The sequence below is a fragment of the Lissotriton helveticus genome, chromosome 2_1, assembly GCF_964261635.1.
Source record: "Lissotriton helveticus chromosome 2_1, aLisHel1.1, whole genome shotgun sequence".
Lineage (NCBI taxonomy): Eukaryota > Metazoa > Chordata > Amphibia > Caudata > Salamandridae > Lissotriton > Lissotriton helveticus.
Genome location: NC_136059.1, coordinates 536,238,019 through 536,261,474, shown reverse-complemented (window position 1 = coordinate 536,261,474; position 23,456 = coordinate 536,238,019). Strand labels below are relative to the sequence as shown.

General features: G+C 42.7%; 1 protein-coding gene and 1 long non-coding RNA gene across 3 annotated transcripts in view; one reads left to right on the top strand and one right to left on the bottom strand.

Annotated features, from left to right (window-relative positions):
• Nucleotides 1-9,331, top strand: part of LOC144818115 (uncharacterized) — a 345,075-nt gene extending 335,744 nt beyond the window's left edge. For both annotated transcript variants that reach the window (XR_013607045.1, XR_013607046.1), the window contains exon 4: nucleotides 9,297-9,331. This is a non-coding gene — a long non-coding RNA (uncharacterized LOC144818115). The remainder of the gene's footprint in view (nucleotides 1-9,296) is intronic.
• Nucleotides 1-23,456, bottom strand: part of CENPH (centromere protein H) — a 213,946-nt gene that overhangs the window by 167,712 nt on the left and 22,778 nt on the right. Inside the window, exons 3-4 of the mRNA XM_078675195.1 lie at nucleotides 9,789-9,837; nucleotides 1,301-1,372 (exon numbers count right to left, since the gene is read on the bottom strand). Coding sequence (XP_078531321.1) covers nucleotides 1,301-1,372; nucleotides 9,789-9,837 — 121 coding nt within the window. The remainder of the gene's footprint in view (nucleotides 1-1,300; nucleotides 1,373-9,788; nucleotides 9,838-23,456) is intronic.

Sequence of the window (23,456 nt, the reverse complement as noted above, 5' to 3'; positions counted from 1 at the left end):
GTGATAAAACAAATATCCAGCTTTGTGGCATCTAGGAGGCCCCATAGTTCTGAGGCATGTTTAGGAATCGAACGTGCATTAAGATAAATGCAACTTAGCTGGGATGGGGTACTAGTGATCCGCTTCCAGGTTGGTGTAATTGCTGATAGCAGGACAATTACTTTTAGGAGGGACAGCTGTTGGGGGCACAAGGTCATTATGCCTTTCTGGAGAGACCTATTGGTCCTTCCAAATTTGCAAGTGCCACATTGCCAATAGGTGAGATTATCCGCAGGGTAAAGTTTCTGTCTGCATAGTGCCTTCGGGGTATGTTTCCCTAGGGTGATAAATTCCCTACTTGAGTAAGCATTAGGAGCCATACGTAGTTAGGTAGTCTATAAACCCTCATTAGTTTCCACTAAAAACTAAGACGTACTAAGCGTCCAATTCAACTGGAAAGGAAAACTGAAAGAATCCACAATAATAACTTGGAAAAACACAGGTATGTGAAAAAGGATGTTATTGGAAAAAAACCTGTTTGCGAACCAGAGAATCCTAGTTCAGGCCAAGATGATGAAAAATAGCCACACATGCTAAGAAATATGGCCGGCGTTCACGAGTTACAGCCCACAAAAAACGGCATTTCAATGGGCGCATCAAGAAAGCAGCCAATTACAGCTTCAGAAATGTAATTCTTTAGTACCGACCCGAGGCACACGCAAGAGACCAAAGGATAATCATGCTCTTTCTCCTACTAAGGTCAGAGTTCAGTGGCACGGATGGCTGCCTACAAACATTAAACTGAAGGGTAGGAGTTAGAAAAAACTTGTAAATATGTATCTTTACACATGTATAATTACAGCACCAGGTACAATTAAAAAGACAGGTAGCTAGCTGGGTGAGCAAACACGCTGGCGTACACAGGAGGGGTGCACATAAACTCCTGCCACATGTTTGAGTAAATATCAGCAAGGTGGATATCTTTGAAGTTTCTTGAATGGAATCTGCTGGAAATTAGTGTCAATATATTTTCATGCTGAACGCAATCCATGAGCATCCACCACTTCAATGTAAACATATGTATTGTGTGCCAACCTTAATCTAACGCTTGAATTTCCAAGCACCAGCGGTAAGAACATTAATGAACAAGAGCGAAAAATGCACTTTAAACAGAATCCAGAAATTTAAGTAATGTTATTTCTGGAGGCAAATTATACACCATAATTAAAGTGATGAACATGCAATTCTTCATACCATTTCTGATTTAGAGCAACAGCTTGTCCCACGATTATTGAAGATTACTCCAATCAGCCACACTTACCTCTGTAAAGTCAGCACTTTGTTTTGGTGTGAAACTTTTGAAAATTCAATTTCCTTTTCCAATTCTTTACTTCTGTTGGTAAAAGGAACAGATACCATATAAATAACAAGGACGTGCAAAAACTGTCAACCATCTACCATAGCAGACAAAGCAGGTTTTGAATCTCTTTCACTACAGAGGAATTATTCCTGTAATTCCTCTCCATTGCCTTTCCAAACTGGGAAAAGGTAATAAACAGCAAACTAACCCCACCAATCCCACATAATGAAGTATGTGTACAATATGAATCTACAGATAATTTACACTAGTAATTGTCTCTCTGACGAGGTATTATACCATTACCTCTACGTCCCTCGTCCTTGACCCAGTCATCACACATGAGGTATTCCACACGACAGGAAACAAAACAGGAAACACTTTTAGACTCCACCCACCCTCCTGTCAGGTGCTATAACACACCTCACCACCAGAAGCACATCCTGTTTTGTTTCCTGTCGGATGGAATTCTGATGGGTGACGCTTGGGTGAGTGCCGGGTACTTACCTGCTACGCCTGTCCTGTGGTTTCCTCCTTTGCTGGGCCTTGGGGGTGCTCTTGGACCTCCGTGGGATTTTGAAAGTCGAGCTGCTGGGCTTCCTGTGCTTTCCTGGTTGCGGGGGCCCTGGGTTGCGGGCTTCTCGGGTCCCCGTGGGTTTCTTCCTGTCTTTGGTGGCTTCCTGGATTCCTGACCTCCTGTGTGCTGGTTCGGGCACGTGTGGGGCGCCCTGGGGCTGTCTCTGCTGGACGCTCTCACTGGATTCGCTTCTTTCGTCTACGTTGGGTGCAATTGCGAGTTGGGCTCTGCACATTCGGCGTGTGGACAACGTGGTTGCAGATTCCTTGAGTCGGAGGTTCCCGTCCTCTCTCTCTCCCTGTGTCTCGCCCCTCGGATTTTCCGGTTGCTCTGCCGGAGGTTCGGGGCTCCTGTGCTGGACCTGTTTGCCTCCCGGGCCGATGCCCTGCTTCCCCTGTTCTGCTCCAGGACACCGGAGTCGGGGGCTTGGGGAGTGGATGCCTTGTCTGTCCTTTGGCCTCCTTGGTTGCTCTATGCATTTCCCCCCTTTCCTCTGATCCCTGCTTTCTTGCTGAAGGTTCAGCGGGTGGGGGCTCAGGTGGTGGCTGTTCTCCCATATTGGCCTCGCCGCTCCTGGTTTCCTCTGCTGCTGAGTCTGGCGGTGGGCCCTCCGTGGATCCTGCCCCGCTACCCGTCTCCTCTGGGTTCCCAGTCTCCCTCCCTGTTGGTTCCTCTCACATTGGCGGTCTGGAGGTTGAACGGCTGTCTCTTGAGGTCCGGGGTTTGCCCGACCACCTCATCACAGTGATGCATGCTTCTCGTCGGAAGTCCACTCTGTCCTCCTATTCCGAGCACTGGGCTTCCTTTTCTTATTGGTGTGCTGACCTGGGCCTATCCCCTGCCTCCTGTGATGTTTCTTCTGTTCTGAAATTTTTTTTGGATGGCTTTCAGAAGCATTATGCACTGTCCACTTTGAAGGGTCAGTGGGCTGCTATACGGGCCTTTCGGGATCCGGCTTCTCTTCTGCCTTCGGACGGGTTGTTGGTTTGCCGTCTGTTTCGGAGTTTCTCTCTTTCTGCTCCTTCTGTCCGCTCTCCGGTTCCTCCTTGGGATCTTTTTATGGTTTTGGGTGCCTTGCAGTCCCCTCCCTTTGAGCCTTTGGAGTCCGTAGAATTGAAATTCCTGTCTTTCAAAGTGGCCTTTTTGGTGGCTGTTACTTCTGCTCGGAGGTTGGGCGAGCTTACGGCATTACGTTGTTCCCTCCCTTTTTGAGGTTTCTGGACGACGCGGTGGTGCCTAAAGTTCGTTCCCGTTTCCATTCCTCCCAGGAGTTGATTCTTCCTTCTCTCTGTCCTTCTCCTTCCTCGCCTTCTGACGTCTTGCTCCATTCTTTGGATGTGAGGCGTGCGTTGTCTGTTTATGTTGCACGTTCTGCTGGGTTTCGGTCTTCTGACTCCCTCTTCGTGACCTTTGGTTTGGCTGGTAGGGGTAAAGCTGCCTCTCGTCTTACTTTGGGTCGCTGGATCAAGGCTGTGATCTCTTTGGCATACCAGGGCTCTGGTTTGCCTTGCCTGTCGGGGGTTCAGGCGAGATCTACCAGGGGTGTGTCTGCTTCTTGGGCTGCTTTCCATGGAGTTCCCCTTGAGGAGATTTGTAGGGCGAGGACCTGGGCGTCCGAGTCCACTTTTGTGCGACATTATCGCTTGAATTGTGCTCTGTCTGGCCCCCCTAACTTTGGTTCTGGAGTGTTGCAAGCTGTGGGGGTCCCCACCTGTTTGATTGTTTGTTTCTGTTTATTATTAAACTCTGTCTTGCTGCACTCCTTGGTGTCTGGTCTGTTTCTGTTTGTGGTGTGCCAAAGGCCTTTGTGGGGGTTGCTTTGGTATGCCTCATGTGTGATGACTGGGTCGAGGACGAGGGACGTAGAGGTAATGCTATGATTACTGGGGGTAATCCCCATTACTCTTAGTCCTACTCGTCCTCGACCCAGTCATACATCCCGCCCGCCCTCCCTTTCCAGGCCTTTGGTGCTTGGTACATCAGGATGTGCTTCTGGTGGTGAGGTGTGTTATAGCACCTGACAGGAGGGTGGGTGGAGTCTAAAAGCATTTCCTGTTTTGTTTCCTGTCGTGTGGAATACCTCATGTGTGATGACTGGGGCGAGGACGAGTAGGACTAAGAGTAATGGGGATTACCCCCAGTAATCATAGCAACAATCATATCCCACTAAACGTATGACTAATCAGTCACCAGTGAAAGAATTAGGTTCCTAATAAAATCAAAAATAAAGACTGAGGCAGTACTCAATCAAAAGTAACTGTGCTGATGACTAGCCTAAGGGAGAGAAGATCGGTTAGCAAGGGGAGTGGAAATCTAACTAAAAGGAATTAGAATGTTGTCATTTATCGCCATCAAGACTTAGGCAAGTTACGAGGCTTCAAGGAAATGAGTATGTCACCAAGTCTACGAACATTAACCAGTAAATCATTTATGCCATCGGTATTATCTGACAGAGCACATATGTGATGGGCCCCCAATCAACAAATTGTAGTCAGCAGCCTCACGGCAGAGAAATGGCAGCAAAATTACTGTACTGCTAGAGATACTGTACCAGCATTCGTGTATAGATTTATCCATATTTATCATGAAAAAGAGCACTTTTCTTACTTCTGAAAAGAACTGCCATAAAGGGCAGTACGAATAGAGCAAGGTCCCCCAAGTATAATCAATATGCTGTTAGTAAACACTACCAGCTTATGTTATCGTTCCCCTAAAGAGATTCAATTGATCCCTGAATCTGTCTCATCTAATGGACTAGTGTTTTACTTGTAAGGACAAACAATGGAGAAAGTGAAAAGTCATGTTTAGTGCCCAACGTTATCACCACTTTTTGGGAGGAGTAGGCCTTCAACGTGAGTTGAGTGGCCCATGAGGTTTTTAGTTAGTTAGTTGTTGAGTTAGGTCATATTTGGAGTGGGCTGTGGTATGGGAAAGAACATGTCTGACTTATCTGGGAGTACGTATTTATCACACAGCCGCCGACTTATTGGAAGGTGGCGATACGAGCCACCAAGAGTAACTTTGAATTCTGGGGGACTCTCTCGCTCTCAGAGGCAGGACGGGTGGCACTGCTAAATATGGTCACAATACCGCGCTTTCTCTATTATTTTGGCTTGTTACCACCATGAATCCCGCAAAAATTGTTTACCCAACTTAACACCATGATCACCCGATTTTTATGGGGCTCTGGGAGACGCAGGGTAGCACTCACTACCATGATGAGACCTAGATGGGAGGAGGGCTTTGCAGTGCCTGATTTCCACGCCTACTACCACGCAGCTCAACAACAATGGTTCACAAAATGGATGGAGGGAAGGCTTCGCAATGAGGTCATGGGAGCCAAGGGAGTACAGATCCGGATCTGAGACATTTCTCTCGTGAGCTGCAGCGGCTCCCCTCCGATGGATCCGAGGGCGATACGCCAATGCTGGAACCGGGCTAAGATAAGAGCCCAGCAGGGACCCCCATATGCGCCTGAGATTCCGCTGCTTTGCGAGTCACTACCCCATGGGGGAGACTGGCAGGGACTATGGATCTGGGAAGAGGCGGGGATCTCCATTATCGGAGACCTCTAAGAGGACAATACCCAGCTAACCTTTAATGATTTATTAGAGCGTTACGAGCTTCCCAGGATGGGCCTTTCTCTCACATGCCGCTCGGACGGCAGCCATCCGTAAGCGTTGGAAGAAGGGGATGGTAGAACCGCCGATCTCCTCATCTTGCCAGTATGTAGGTTCGGCGGTCGGGACGATCAAGGCAGTCACTTGCCTTTATAGGCGGCTCACACAGGAGATAAGACGTTCCTTGGTGAGCCTGCATCTTAAATGGGAGACAGACCTTGGGATGCCCATAGATGAGAAGCTGTTGGAGACACTAGTCTAAAGAGCATGAAAAAGTTCCAGAAATGTGCGATTCCAGCTAATCCATTTTTTTGTCCTCCACAGAGCATATCTCACCCTGCACAAGGTTAATGAGTATTTTGGGCCCGATTAGCATGTCCACGGTGTAACTTAGAAAAGGAAGAATTTTTACATATGTTCTGAGAGTGTCCATTACGAGAGGGGTTCTGGGGGGGGTATCGACTACGCTACGCGACATAACGGAAATAGACAGAACACTGACCCCGGGATATTGCCTACTAAACTGGTTTACTCACACTGCCTGGAATAAAATGACCAGCAAATTCATAGACGTGGAGTTGGTCCTGGCTAAACCAGAAATTACCAGTCACTGGAAGGCGACCAGTGCCCCATGTCTCTCGAGGTGACTGCGGGAATTTACAAAATGGGCAGATTGTGAAGGGATTCTTAGACTGCAAATGGCAAAGAGAACAGACAAAGAAAAAATGCTAGACATAGCAAGAGCGTGGGTGGTGTTAGTAGAGTTGCTCAAGCACCTGACTGATAACGAACCACCCCTTTAATGAGTACAACCCTGTGTGGGGGTTGAAACGTTGCCCTATCTGTGCACGTAGCCTGGGGATTGAAAGCATATATTGCATAGAGGCTTACCCTTTTTGGATCCCTTCCTACTGGAATTATTGTGCCTGATGCCTTGCATGACTGGATACTATTCTCCACACAGACATAGATGATTGAGCGACATGCCTGGGTGGGTGTGGGTGGGTGGGTAGGAGTTGAATGGAGGGGAGTGGGAGAGGAGAGGGTTTCGTTACTTTATTATTTGTTGTGATTCTTGCGAGTTCGCACTGGAACAGACTGTTGAGATGTCGGTCTCCTACCAAGGGGTGTAGAGCATAGCTCACCTGAGAACTCTTGATTTGAACAACAAATACTGTAACTAGTAGCAGAGTTATTCTGTTTGGTATTCAGAAATTCAATATCCTGAAAGGCAGCAAAAGAAGGAAGATGAAGCATCATCACATTTCTTTAAGAGAGAAGCAAGGCACAAAAAAACCTACGTCTCAATGAGCTTGTCTTCATGGTCTATGATGGGAGTACCTTCTTCACCCGAAAATCATAAATATTTGTCAGATATGAGGGGAGAAACTGCCAGTGCTCAGACCCGGCCCACTTAAAGCCCTGGTGCTTTACACCTCAGCATGAATTACTGCCGATCCTGGAGAAAACCCCAAACAGTCTCAAACGTATTAGAAACTGGAGGGTGAGTGTTAGTTGTCTGGGGGTATTTGTAGGTTTAAGGTGACTATAGGAGGACATTTTGGCCATCTTCAGGTGAAGAATTTAGGGAAGCACCTAGGTGACATATTTTCACATACACAACAAAAGATATATGATGGCTTTGCCAGTCACAGTTTAAGCTGAACTCAAGAAGCCAGACAATAACTTCCACACTTTGAAGCTTCAGACAAAATTTCCCACTTCAAGTCGGACCATATCTGCAAGGAAAGGCTGCCTTTGATAACTATGCTTGTGTTCACCAAACGGGAGCCACACACTTGAAGAACATACACATTCCAGCCAGTCTGGTATGTCCAGTTCAGCACAAATCCATAGTCCAGCCACTGGCCACGCTGTGGATAAAGGTGCAGTGTCATTTCTTCACTCTTCGAATAGGTAAAGCACCGAGGCTGGTATTGCAGTGAGCTTGGGGGACGCACATTAAACTATTTTTCAAAGAGGTTGCCACTTGTGTGCCTGCTTGAGCTTATTTATTTCGGAAGTAGCTTCTTCAAATGACTGAGCTAGTAGCTTACAGCTGCTTATCAATAAATGGAAAACCAACACATTTTAGTTTAGGGTTTGCATATACAAAAGCACTAGATTACTTTGTAGATTGTTAACAAAACAACAGCTGCCAGGTGACGGTCTTCTGACGCCTTCAGTCAATTCTGACATTTTAGTGAAATCTCTTAGTTGCGATGAGCCTATAATAGTGTAAAAGCTAAACTACTAACTACTACTAAAGTGCAGTATGGTTATGGTTGAAAAGATTGGACTGGCTGATGCTTTCTGAAGTTATTAAGATACTTGACAGTCTTATAAAAATCAAAACAAAATTCCGTTTGTCATTTTCAGTATTTTTATTTAGGAAGCAGTCAAGTGGGGAGCACAGAGATGGCCTTGGAGATGACCCTTGACCCTGTCCTCAGGCAGGTCGCTCCCCCCTCGCCGCACAGCTCCACATGTGTGCCTCTGTTGCTGTCACCGCCGCCGCAGGTTCGAGGCCCCTCTCAGCCTCGGTAGGGCGGTACTGCCGTTTTTTGTGCTCTGCCTTGCCTAATTCGTTTTTGCTGCCTGTACTTGTGCCCTTAGTCTATTTGTACTGCTGCCTGTTGCCCCCTTAGTTTTTCCTCCTTGTCTTTGTGCCCCTCTTGTTTGCCCTTGTGCCCCTCCCTTCGTCAGTTTCCCGCCGCTGCGTCCCTGCGGCCCCACCCCCCTGCTCACCCATTCGTCACCCACTCCTGCCTCCCAGCTGCTCCTCCCTCCCACCTCCACCTTATATGGCGGCCGCTGGCGCGCCAAAGGCGCGCCTAAGGCAAGCCCATCTGCGCCCGTCGGAGGACAGCGCCATAACCCCTGGCCCCCGCAAACACCACAACGCCCATCACCACTACGATGCCAGCACCCTCCACGCACTCAACACCGGACGATCGCACACCGGCTTCCGGGCTGCCACCGAAGCGCACCCATGGACCCTTCTCCTGCCGGAACTGCAGCTTCACCAGCATCCGACCCGCCAATCCACCCACCGAGAAAGGACGCAACCACCTCAGATGCATCCTACTCAACACCCACTCGGCCCGCAAGCACGCCATCGAACTCTGGGAGGTGGACCGTAAGTCCTCCGACACCCTGACAGACTGTACTCTGTTTGCTAGGGGCTAAATCTGTCACTTTGCTCTTTTGGTTCTCACATTTAGCGATATATCAGCTATTGCCAGCTACTTTCCATAGTTTTTGTAGAGGACAGAGGCAGAACACATACTCTTTAGTCACAACAAGTTGTAAAAGTACACACGTCTATAATGATATTTTACAATTAATATTACATATCGAGACTATCAACTTAATAATTTAAGCTTTTCACTTCACAGAATACCACTGAAGTTTATTTGCAGATAGATGTTTCTGCACAGGTCATTTTCAGAATGATAACGTTTAGGTCTCTCTCTGTCCTTCTACTGAAGCCACTACAAGAATTGAAGAGTAAGTAGAATATGTGATAATATACACTTGAAATACTTAAAATACATGGAACCTGACTGTGCCAATTCTAAAAGATTTTAACAGGGATTACTTCTTCAGATGATAGTTCGAAACAGAAAGCAAGTGTTAAACTTCACATTTCAGGAAATAATTATATGAAAGATATACATTTATTAAAAGTTTATGACAGAGAAAAAATTGACTCATTGGAGGAATAACAATTAAATGAATTATGCAACCTGTTTTGTTCTAGGTCTTCGAGACACTAGACAAGGAGTTTGATTGCAGTCATTAAATAAAAGGTAAGGGAGTTCTTTAGGGAACTAGAGAAGGTATGTGTATAACTAAAGAAATGGTAACTAAATGTAAGCGTTTAAGAGCCATGATCCTCCCATTCCAGGAAAAGGATAGCAAAATGAGGTGTCAAAGTGCCATCTTTGATCAGTGAGATCCACGTAATGCGAATTTATTAAGAAGGTGACCTGTAGCAGTGTTGTGAAGACAGTAAATGAAGAAGGTTGTGTGTTTGGAGCACTTGTAGGATGCAACAACCTTACAAATCAGTTCTCATAAATAACTTCCTTAGTAGGTAACTAACTTGGTTGGTGTTCAGCCGCAGCTGTAACTAGTGGCAGAGTTATTCTGTTTGGTATTCAGAAATTCAATATCCTGAAAGGCAGCAAAAGAAGGAAGATGAAGCATCATCACATTTCTTTAAGAGAGAAGCAAGGCACAAAAAACCTACGTCTCAATGAGCTTGTCTTCATGGTCTATGATAGGAGTACCTTCTTCACCTGAAAATCAAAAATATTTGTCAGATATGTGGGTAGATATAATAAAATATAAGCATACAAGTTTCAACTCAGTTACAGAACATACTATATGAGAAGGGACAGCGAATAAGAATAGAATCAATGATAGATTACAAATATGTCACATCGTATTCTAATGGGTTTGGGGAATTTCATATACCCACACACTCCATGTAAATCATTAATTCTTAGCACATGTGGACCTAATTTAGATATAGGTTGATCTCTTCCACATTTGGGGATCTCTTTTCATTGGATTCTCATCAGGCATGTTCACACTTCACATTGAATTCAGTTGTCGTACTTTGTCCTGGAATTTAATTGTAATCGTTTCTCTCATGTTTCTCTTTCCACATGACAAATATTCCTATTTTCAATTGTGTGAATCCACATTTATTGATGGTTAAACTGTGTAATTTTCATTTAGAGCTTCTTTACAACAAAAGTACAAACACTAGCAAAAATGTGATATTAAAATTCTATTTGGAGATTTTTATAGTGCTCAATCAGGGGTGTGGAATCTAATAAAAAACCTACTTGTCCATGGGGCAGGCTGCTTCATAAATCTACTTGTCCTGTAACAACATCCACTTGTCCCTTTGGCGCCATGTAGTGGGGCAACAAATTATGGCAGCAATCTCATTATAGAAGAGCTCTAATATGAGAGTCGTCAAGTCAAAATAACTTTATTCAATTTATCTCAGTAAATCATAAAAGTACATTGATAAAAACATTTCAATAACATCAGTTTAAGTCCTTTAAAAACAAAATTATTTGACTTAATGAATCAGAATAAAACACCTCGCTAGAAGCCATGCTAAGTTAAAACAAACAATAAAACGATCTAAAAATTGAAGATACAGTAGAGAAGGCCCCCAAAATATTGCACCCCTGGTAGCCGAAGTCAATGTTCCAGACCCAGGCAATCTCTTAAGATCTTCCTATTGAATTCAAAATGACTTTTCAGCCAAAGTGAACACTCCAATATTATGGAGCTAATTTGGATATAATCAGAAATAAAACCTGCACCCAATTCATCATGCACAATCTCTGAAGGAACACTCTGGGGAATACTCAAAATCCTCCTGAAGAATTTTTTCTCTGCAACTTGTGGAGGCTGACGATGCTTATATCCCCATATCGCAGCACCAAATGGCACTGTTGACACACATTTAGCCTTATAGAGGTCCAACATAGATTTAATATTAACATAACCTAAGCGCCTAGAGAATGCGTCAATACAATGTGCTATCCTATTAAAAGACTGTACATGTGTACTCATCAATGGGTTCCAATTCATTTTGCAGTCTAGCAAAATGACAAGATAACAAAATGTATCCATGTTCCCATTGCCATGACCCTACTGACCAAAGCACGGACGCTTCATTACACTTAGAATTCATTGTCCCATTTTTTCCATAGTTTTTGGGAGAAAGGAAGGCATGCAGAAGGGGGGCAGCACACTGACCATGGACGACAGGCGGCTGTGGGTTGGGCACCAGTGGGGATTGTGCCTGGTACACCCCCAGCTGTGCATGGCAGAAGTCTGAGTGCAGTTGGTTTGTTGATTTTAAAGTAACATTATGGTTTTGTGTTACATTTAAAAACTTTTTTTTTTTAAACAGAACTTCTCCAGTTATACAGCGAATTCAATATGCCATGCACGGCTTATTACATAACTTATAACATTTTAAATGACATAATTGACGATATCATTGATGAGATCTCAAATGACTTCACTGATGACATCAAATGAATGTTACAGTTTGCAATACGCTTTTCTATAACCTCTGTAGTGTTGCATGCATTTTGAAATATATGGAGAACATGAACCATATCTGTGAAATCACCCACATTCATGCTCTTTTTACTGGTATATAGGCATGTAAGAAAAGTAATATCTCTGTAGACTTTAATGGGATCAGCAATGTATTTATTAGTAAACTTAGACATGTAAATTACTCACCAGTGGATGTTATCTTTGTGAATTACCCCGTTAACGTCTCTGTAGATATTAATGCGATCAGCAATTTATTAAACATTGAACAGTGTTCAAAAAGGTTTGGTCATTACTTACCTTAATTAGTTGTACCTCCTAGATACCTCATCAGATATAGAATTGTAAGGCAGCTTCTTCACATGTATGCTTTAGCCACTAATAAGATAGGAATAACCAGGTGGTCCTACATACAACCCTCTGCAGTTTGTAAAAATAGCTTACACCTATTCCTGAAACAAGCAAAATGGTGTACACCATCGGAATAATGCTTACAGCCATACTGCAACTTGAACCTTTTGGAAATAAGCCACCAACACATTAGATCTCCATCAACAATGTATAATATCTCAGCAGAATGTTCCCTGAACATCTGGAAATCAATATCTGCATCTCATGAATCTTCAGTTTCTATAATTGTCATTAGCACTGCATGACTACTCTAACATCAATCAGCACATGCACAGAAATTCAAAGGTGAATAATGTATTGCATGGATAAGTTTTAGATATTCCAACATATTTTGTCATTTGATTTAAGCTGCAACCTTTTTGCAACATTTGTCTGCAATTCACACTAGTCGCACACAGTCTCTTCCTGGTTTAAATGAAATACAGCTTGAACTTAAAGATTTATTGATGGTTAAACTGCGTACATATAACTTTTACCACAGTGAATCAGACTTGTCTCCAGTACTACACGGTTTCTATTTTGGGTATGCACAAATGTATAGTCAATCTATGCTGCATATGTATGTGGGAGCTTTACTAATTAAAATGATAAAGCGAATTATAGAGTACCTCGAGGAGCAGTAGTTTGGATCATGTCATTAGTTATGTCATTTGAGATGTCATTTGAAATGTCATCAATGATATAAATTGAGATTTCTTCAATAAGGTAATTTGTGCTTTTATCAATGACGTCATTTACCGTCATGAGTGATGTATGTGAGGTTATAAGCAATGCATGGCGGGGGCAAGTTATTGTTCGGTAACTGAGCTATAACTAACAAATTTCAGTGCTTTTATTTTGTTTTATACAGGTATGTTTTTAACCCATTTCACCACTGAACTATAACATCTCTAACTTTTACTTTTTTCTAGTGAATACTGAACACTTGCACTCTCATGTAGTGCTTAAGCAAAACACAAGAAGGACAAGCTGGGACAAGGAAAATCATCGACTAAGAAGCAAGGAAATAAGAGTGACAATAAAGCCAGCCAACGGTAAATGATAGGGAGGGAGGTTGTAAGCCTATGAAAGGTCTTGTGGAACCGGATTTGTATTTCACTAATGCTTAAAGGAATATAAATACACATATATTAAATATATATATATATTAAATATATATATATTTTAAATATATATATATATATATATATATATATATTTTTTTTTTTTATTTTTTTTTTAAACAAAGGTCCAAGCTTTTTGAGAGGCACACGACAGCTTCCCCATTTCCTTCGTGTTGCAACATATTTCTTCGCCCTACGCGTTTCGAGGTCGTCATACCTCTCATCAGGGGCAGGCAGCTTTACTCTCCGTCTCTTGAAGGTCTCTTATCTGCGTGCGTGATTTATTAATTGCACCTGGTGTGCCGTGTGAAAGGAATGCACGCTGGGACTTGTGGTCCTAAGAGAATTAATTTTAACCTTTAGTGGGTTTCAAGAGATAGTCGTTTCAGCATATTATACCTTTGTAGGTATGTAATCACGAGGTGCTCCTTAGTAGGTGCTGGGCTCCGCTGTGCTAACCAAGTTGGACATAGTTCCGACTTTCCGCCTCGTGAATTTTTGCGATGGTGCTCTCTCACACGTCAGGACTGGCGTGTTAAATAGTTTTCAAACAAAGGTCCAAGCTTTTTGAGAGGCACACGACAGCTTCCCCATTTCCTTCGTGTTGCAGCATATTTCTTCGCCCTACGCGTTTCGAGGTCGTCATACCTCTCATTAGGGGCAGGCAGCTTTACTCTCCGTCTCTTGAAGGTCTCTTATCTGCGTGCGTGATTTATTAATTGCACCTGGTGTGCCGTGTGAAAGGAATGCATGCTGGGACTTGTGGTCCTAAGAGAATTAATTTTAACCTTTAGTGGGTTTCAAGAGATAGTCGTTTCAGCATATTATACCTTTGTAGGTATGTAATCACGAGGTGCTCCTTAGTAGGTGCTGGGCTCCGCTGTGCTAACCAAGTTGGACATAGTTCCGACTTTCCGCCTCGTGAATTTTTGCGATGGTGCTCTCTCACACGTCAGGACAAAGGTATAATATGCTGAAACGACTATCTCTTGAAACCCACTAAAGGTTAAAATTAATTCTCTTAGGACCACAAGTCCCAGCGTGCATTCCTTTCACACGGCACACCAGGTGCAATTAATAAATCACGCACGCAGATAAGAGACCTTCAAGAGACGGAGAGTAAAGCTGCCTGCCCCTGATGAGAGGTATGACGACCTCGAAACGCGTAGGGCGAAGAAATATGCTGCAACACGAAGGAAATGGGGAAGCTGTCGTGTGCCTCTCAAAAAGCTTGGACCTTTGTTTGAAAACTATTTAACACGCCAGTCCTGACGTGTGAGAGAGCACCATCGCAAAAATTCACGAGGCGGAAAGTCGGAACTATGTCCAACTTGGTTAGCACAGCGGAGCCCAGCACCTACTAAGGAGCACCTCGTGATTACATACCTACAGAGGTATAATATGCTGAAACGACTATCTCTTGAAACCCACTAAAGGTTAAAATTAATTCTCTTAGGACCACAAGTCCCAGCGTGCATTCCTTTCACACGGCACACCAGGTGCAATTAATAAATCACGCACGCAGATAAGAGACCTTCAAGAGACGGAGAGTAAAGCTGGCTGCCCCTGATGAGAGGTATGACGACCTCGAAACGCGTAGGGCGAAGAAATATGCTGCAACACGAAGGAAATGGGGAAGCTGTCGTGTGCCTCTCAAAAAGCTTGGACCTTTGTTTGAAAACTATTTAACACGCCAGTCCTGACGTGTGAGAGAGCACCATCGCAAAAATTCACGAGGCGGAAAGTCGGAACTATGTCCAACTTGGTTAGCACAGCGGAGCCCAGCACCTACTAAGGAGCACCTCGTGATTACATACCTACAAAGGTATAATATGCTGAAACGACTATCTCTTGAAACCCACTAAAGGTTAAAATTAATTCTCTTAGGACCACAAGTCCCATCGTGCATTCCTTTCACACGGCACACCAGGTGCAATTAATAAATCACGCACGCAGATAAGAGACCTTCAAGAGACGGAGAGTAAAGCTGCCTGCCCCTGATGAGAGGTATGACGACCTCGAAACGCGTAGGGCGAAGAAATATGCTGCAACACGAAGGAAATGGGGAAGCTGTCGTGTGCCTCTCAAAAAGCTTGGACCTTTGTTTGAAAACTATTTAACACGCCAGTCCTGACGTGTGAGAGAGCACCATCGCAAAAATTCACGAGGCGGAAAGTCGGAACTATGTCCAACTTGGTTAGCACAGCGGAGCCCAGCACCTACTAAGGAGCACCTCGTGATTACATACCTACAAAGGTATAATATGCTGAAACGACTATCTCTTGAAACCCACTAAAGGTTCAAATTAATTCTCTTAGGACCACAAGTCCCAGCGTGCATTCCTTTCACACGGCACACCAGGTGCAATTAATAAATCACGCACGCAGATAAGAGACCTTCAAGAGACGGAGAGTAAAGCTGCCTGCCCCTGATGAGAGGTATGACGACCTCGAAACGCGTAGGGCGAAGAAATATGCTGCAACACGAAGGAAATGGGGAAGCTGTCGTGTGCCTCTCAAAAAGCTTGGACCTTTGTTTGAAAACTATTTAACACGCCAGTCCTGACGTGTGAGAGAGCACCATCGCAAAAATTCACGAGGCGGAAAGTCGGAACTATGTCCAACTTGGTTAGCACAGCGGAGCCCAGCACCTACTAAGGAGCACCTCGTGATTACATACCTACAAAGGTATAATATGCTGAAACGACTATCTCTTGAAACCCACTAAAGGTTAAAATTAATTCTCTTAGGACCACAAGTCCCAGCGTGCATTCCTTTCACACGGCACACCAGGTGCAATTAATAAATCACGCACGCAGATAAGAGACCTTCAAGAGACGGAGAGTAAAGCTGCCTGCCCCTGATGAGAGGTATGACGACCTCGAAACGCGTAGGGCGAAGAAATATGCTGCAACACGAAGGAAATGGGGAAGCTGTCGTGTGCCTCTCAAAAAGCTTGGACCTTTGTTTGAAAACTATTTAACACGCCAGTCCTGACGTGTGAGAGAGCACCATCGCAAAAATTCACGAGGCGGTAAGTCGGAACTATGTCCAACTTGGTTAGCACAGCGGAGCCCAGCACCTACTAAGGAGCACCTCGTGATTACATACCTACAAAGGTATAATATGCTGAAACGACTATCTCTTGAAACCCACTAAAGGTTAAAATTAATTCTCTTAGGACCACAAGTCCCATCGTGCATTCCTTTCACACGGCACACCAGGTGCAATTAATAAATCACGCACGCAGATAAGAGACCTTCAAGAGACGGAGAGTAAAGCTGCCTGCCCCTGATGAGAGGTATGACGACCTCGAAACGCGTAGGGCGAAGAAATATGCTGCAACACGAAGGAAATGGGGAAGCTGTCGTGTGCCTCTCAAAAAGCTTGGACCTTTGTTTGAAAACTATTTAACACGCCAGTCCTGACGTGTGAGAGAGCACCATCGCAAAAATTCACGAGGCGGAAAGTCGGAACTATGTCCAACTTGGTTAGCACAGCGGAGCCCAGCACCTACTAAGGAGCACCTCGTGATTACATACCTACAAAGGTATAATATGCTGAAACGACTATCTCTTGAAACCCACTAAAGGTTAAAATTAATTCTCTTAGGACCACAAGTCCCAGCGTGCATTCCTTTCACACGGCACACCAGGTGCAATTAATAAATCACGCACGCAGATAAGAGACCTTCAAGAGACGGAGAGTAAAGCTGCCTGCCCCTGATGAGAGGTATGACGACCTCGAAACGCGTAGGGCGAAGAAATATGCTGCAACACGAAGGAAATGGGGAAGCTGTCGTGTGCCTCTCAAAAAGCTTGGACCTTTGTTTGAAAACTATTTAACACGCCAGTCCTGACGTGTGAGAGAGCACCATCGCAATTCACGAGGCGGAAAGTCGGAACTATGTCCAACTTGGTTAGCACAGCGGAGCCCAGCACCTACTAAGGAGCACCTCGTGATTACATACCTACAAAGGTATAATATGCTGAAACGACTATCTCTTGAAACCCACTAAAGGTTAAAATTAATTCTCTTAGGACCACAAGTCCCAGCGTGCATTCCTTTCACACGGCACACCAGGTGCAATTAATAAATCACGCACGCAGATAAGAGACCTTCAAGAGACGGAGAGTAAAGCTGCCTGCCCCTGATGAGAGGTATGACGACCTCGAAACGCGTAGGGCGAAGAAATATGCTGCAACACGAAGGAAATGGGGAAGCTGTCGTGTGCCTCTCAAAAAGCTTGGACCTTTGTTTGAAAAATATATATATATATATATACACATATATTAAGAATATATATATATATATATATATATATATATATATATATATATATATATATATATATATATATAGTAGTAGGCTTTATTTTGATAAAAACATATCTTAAAAGTGTGTCATTATACAATAATTTAGCATCACAAAAGATAATTAAGTACACATATTGTAAAATAGAATAAAAAGTACCATACAAAAAAGATAAAAGACTGCATTAGCTTCAGTATAAAATCACAAATTAAATATCACTGAGCCTTTTAGATCTGATGGACCAAGCCCATCTTAAAAATGTTGACAGACCACATACATACAACAACCGAGTATCTGACATCAAGATACGCAATGCTACAATGTGATGCCTAGTTCCCAGTTCTTTGCATAGTGGTTTTAACCAACAGTTCCTCTGTGATTTGTATGCCGGCATGCAAACAAAATATGTGCAACGGATTCTACTCTGGACTCACAGATAGGGGGAAAGGGAGACGTTTGGAATGGAACTTTCCAGCGGGCAGTCAATTTTCGAACTGGGAGGGTTTCAACCCTAAATTATTATAAAATATATATATATATATATATATATATACATATATATATATATATATACATATATATATATATATATACATATATATATATATATATATATATATATATATATATAAATATATTAGACAGCAAGAATTCTTCAAAAAGAAGACACCGCACACCACTTCGCATTAAACCTCGATTTAATTCACTGTAGGTTCCCCACCTACGCGTTTCGGACAGGAACTGTCCCTGATCACGGTACAAACAATTGTCCATCATTGCTGTTTGTTATTTATCTGATGACACCACTAGGGAGATTAGGATGCATTGTGGGCTCAGTAGTTACAATGTGAATTACACATTAACTGGATATTTGTTCAAACCGACTGTTGCAACCTGCAACACTCTTGAAAAATAATAGTTTATTTTTGTTTAACCAAAACCTGTATATGCATTACGCATTATGTAGACAGATCTGGTTTTGTCGACATATATATTATTTCTATATATAATGTGTATTTTGTATATGAGATCACGGGCTGAGTGCCCAATAATTAGTGTAGCTTAGTGCCTTTTTCCAAGATGTGTTCTCGGTGCCCCAATCAAGGTATGAACAATACCAGTAAATAATTAATTTTAGTATACTCTTTAACCTTTTTCTCACATAAATTTCAGATTTTGTTAGATGATTCACCAATGATGCATCAGACATTCCGTATGAATTCATTGCATTTCAGATATTGTCCAATTCTATCATACACCGATAGGAAAGCAATAAAGTGATTTCATTATAAGTGATCAGGGACAGTTCCTGTCCGAAACACGTAGGTGGGGAACCTACAGTGAATTAAATCGAGGTTTAATGCGAAGTGGTTTGCGGTGTCTTCTTTTTGAAGAATTCTTGCTGTCTGTTAATTGCGAGGGCGTCCCGGACCCCGCCGCCAGCACCAGCCATAAAGTTGCTCTTCTCGTACTGGGACATTTGCTGCTACGATATATATATATATATATATATGCACAAACAAAGAAATATGCGGCACACTTCTTGGCCGCGTATTTCTTTGTTTGTGCAATTAAACAAAGACACGTTCCCGGTCTTTAACGCTGGCACCGACATAAAGAGTTCCCTCTGCGACGGGGACCGTTGACAAGGAATATAAATATATATAAATATATATATAAATATATATATATATATATATATATATATATATATATATATATATATATATATATATTCACTGAAAAAACCATAGGTTTCAGGAGTTATATAGTTAGGAATTAGCTTTTACAAAACTTTTGAAATCCACTCAAAAAACTATAAGTTTTAGTGGTGTTATAGTTAGCTGGACATTTTACTCACACAAAACCATTGAAATTGCTCCTATATAGTTAGTTGTACTAACTATATTTCGCGCCCCCGCAATCCACTGCTGATGATGTCACATATTAGATCATTCATGACATGGTCAGTGACATCACTGATGACATCTCAAATGACATCACTGATGACATCACTGATGACATCACTGATGACATCATCCACGTGACAATCACATACACCTTTTCATACACTATTACAATTTTTCATCACTCTTTGTAAAATACAGAGTATCATATTTAAATCCATTGTCACAGCAATACAAGTATCTAATAATCCACTCAGTGATTCATAGATGTATACACACATCTAATCACTTACCTATGGATTCACTCATACATGCTGTGGCCTGCTCAGGGGGTCCCACAAGGACCCCCAAGGCAAAATTCCTAACTATATAAGGCCTGAAACCTTTGTTTTTTTCATTGAACTCGCAAGGTTTTTTAAATGCTAATTCTATTAGCGGATAAAGTTTATATATGTTAATATCCGTATGGGACCACCTGAACAGCCCTAGGGGGGTCAGGGTGTTTCTACAAGGCCCCCAAATCTTTTTTTTCTTTAAAAAAAATGAGGTACGCGCACCGTACGCGTACGGGTACGCGGACCGTAAGCGTACCGTACGCGCACCGCAAGCGTACCCCGCGACTTTCCGAAATTTTCTTTTTTTGGGGGGCCTTGGGGGTCCTTGTGGGACCCCCTGAGCAGGCCTAGGGGGTCAGGATGCTTCTACCCTGCCCCCTTTTTGAGTTCTACACGTTTGTTTTTCTGCTTTCCTGTGCCTCAGTCTACCGAGGCACAAGATGGCTGCCACCAGTTTCTGTTTTGGAGTGTTGACAGACATTGGCAGCCAATCAGAATGCAGCTCGCGCACTAGAGGTACGCGTACGGTACGCGTACCGTAAGCGTACGGGTGAGCTCACGGGTAAGCTGCTATAGATATATATTTTTTTTTAACCTAAATTACTCAAAATCCACTGGAGCACATATCTTAAGACATAGCAAAGGCACATCGGGCTACCAGTCCCTACAATTTTGCCAAGTTTGGTGGAAATCCATTCAGCCATTCGGGCTAAAAGGGAGTCCAACCGCCCTATGGAAATTAACATGGGGAAAACACGTTTTGGGACCCCCTTTTATCTCGGCCCCCGCTTGACGAATCCCCCCCAAACTTCCAGGGAAGGACCGGAGCGCCGCGAGGCAAATTTGAGGAAAATTTCAGGCAGATTCCTCAACCGGCTCCAAAGTTATTCCCAATAGAATGTTGCAATTTCCCTATGGAAAACAATCCTAACTATAACTACCTACTGGCGACCGCTGGATGGATAGATAGATAGATAGATAGATAGATGGATAGACAGATATATATATATATATATATATATATATATATATATATATATATATATTGAGGTTAAGTGTGGGGAGGGGCCATGACTTGCGAAAGGTGAAGCCCCTCCCTTACCTATGATGACAAGTAAAATAACTCTCTAACTGTGTATGTATGGTTTATGCCATGATATTTGGTCATGTGTAGTAGTTATAGCCAAAGGTATTTTAATTACACAGGATTTTAGACAATACAAAAATTACATAATTCACTAAGAGTGTAAATTTAACAGATGTGTGAAAAAGCATTTCACACATCTGTTGTCAGACATCGGAAATTTGAAACAACAACTGATATACTATATAACCCGTTTATTCATTAAGGACTCACTGCATGTCATCATAGCTATTGAATTCATCTATGGTACTATGCAGTGGTGAAGTAAAAGCTGGTATGTTAACTGGATTATTTTTATGATGTACCTAATGCATCTTGAAATAAGGAAGAGAAGGCAGAAGAAGAACAGAAAGAGGTGTAGAGAAATTGTGGTACAGAAAATGGAACACTGATCTAGAAATAGAAAATTAATAAAGATGTTTTACCAATGCCAAAATATAATGGATACATTAATGCACCGAGATAAAATCCGACTAAATGGGAATAGTTATTAGAAGCAGAGTTTTTTTCTTACATAAAAATACTGTAGCATGCAATCTGTGAGAATCTAAGCAGTGTTTTCTAGTGTAATGTAGGCTGGTTTATCATAAATTCGTGAATGAGCATTTAAATGTACATCATTAAATGACGGTATGACATGCTTGTTGTTTATTCTTTTTATCTAGGACGTAGGCTGATAAACTTATGTAAAATATACACAAATACACTTATAGGCAACATTTTCCAGGAAAATCTGATTACATTCCTGGGACCAAATCCCACAGCTATAAGTCAAGTCAGACAATTTCATAGTACATGGGACAAAACCCTAAGTCTCATGTTTCAAACAAATATAAGATCGTAATTAAGTAACAACAAAGATTAAGAAAATATAGACAGCATTAAAAAGAAATATACAAAAGTAAACCTTAAAATTAAACACCACACAAAATTATTTACAAAATACTGACCTAATGGAGCTTTTGTGGCGTATTAGATAAGACTAAATTTAGAATACCATTTTAATGCTTTCCTACAATGAGTGGGAGGGAGTTTGTTTTGAGTCAGGGATCGTCAACAGAACATTTATATAGGAAGATATTTATTTATAGTCTGTTAAATAGCCTTTATTTTTTAATGAAGGCTTTGACACGGCAGCACTCACGGGACACTGTTGGTTTTATTGAGCATAACGAGCAAATGCATTTCAGCGTGCTACCTTCTTCAGTGCTCTGCTACTGTGCACTAAAAAATAGTGTGTGTTTCAATAAAGTTCTTTTAAATGGAGATCAGAGCCATAGGCAGCAACAAAGGACTGCGGCCATTCGTTATTCCATTCCTGAAATTACTGGCTGCTATCTTGGCATGCACTTCAATGGTTTTAATCCAATCATAGGCAAATCGTTTTTTAGTTATTAAAGTTCTATAGTTCTCAAATGTACATATGCTGCACAGTCTCTCACAAGGCAGAAAACTAAATTGCCTACTTTCATTTGTGTGCTGGCTGAATCCATACTGTCCTTTAACAGTCAGATTGAACGTTTAAACGGCCGACGGCAGCAGGGAAGGGGTTAAGGTAGTGCTTACCGCTATCAAACCAAGATAGTATGTGAGAAAAGGAGAGAAAGCAGGGCGCTCCATCACAGATAGTAGGTCTACCTCAAAGCGCCCCCTGACACCAATACCAATGAGGGCCTTCAGCTGACAAACTCACCCATCTACAACACAGTACCAACCATTATGGTCTTAAAACTAATTTTACCAACCACCTGATAGACGATTGCACCTCATGTACTAGCAGCCGACAATTTTATTCTAATCGGTGATTTCAATTTTCAGGCCGAAGTCTTATCTGACACCAATACCAGCCTATTGATTTCCAGTCTAAATACTTTCTGTGAGGATAAGATCAACGTCATCCACAGGCTCTTTCCTAACCAGATACGTGGACATCAGCACCACTTGTCCGACTGCGATCATACATCCACTTCAATTCTTCTAAATGAATTCACCAAATTCACACCAAAGGATGTAAGCACTGCCCTCTATAAGGTCAAATCAGGCTCCCCCGACTCGGTCTCATCTCACATTCTGTCCATTATTGGACCAGCTTTTCTCAAAGGCCTTACTGACCTCTTCAATGTATACTTATGTCATGCAACGGTTCCCACAAAATGGAAAGCAGCTATGGTCAAGCCTATTTTTAAAACAAGCATTTACAATGCAATAGGTCTCACAATTTTTAAGTTTGAGCTATCGGCATTATTAAATAATGCAACACCAATAACTCAAACTTTAATAATGTGGGGGGCTGCTACAGGACTAAATACTCAGTTGCTCGACCAGAAGCTGCAGGCTCTGGCTTGCATTGTTCTGCAGTAGGAGGAAGGCCTTGGTGAGGCGGTGGGTTGCCATGTCTAACGATGGACAGGGCCACCCAGGGGTGCTTATCCTGTTAGTGGCAGGGTTGAGAGCAGCTGTTGCAAGAACTGGCGAATTCCGCAGCGGTTGTTGCAGGAAACAATTCAGGGACACAGAACCAGAGCTTCAGAGGGCTGACATAGAAGAATGGCAAGGCATGACTCCCGCCACCCCTTAACAGATAACTGGGCAGCCCATCTTATAACGATAA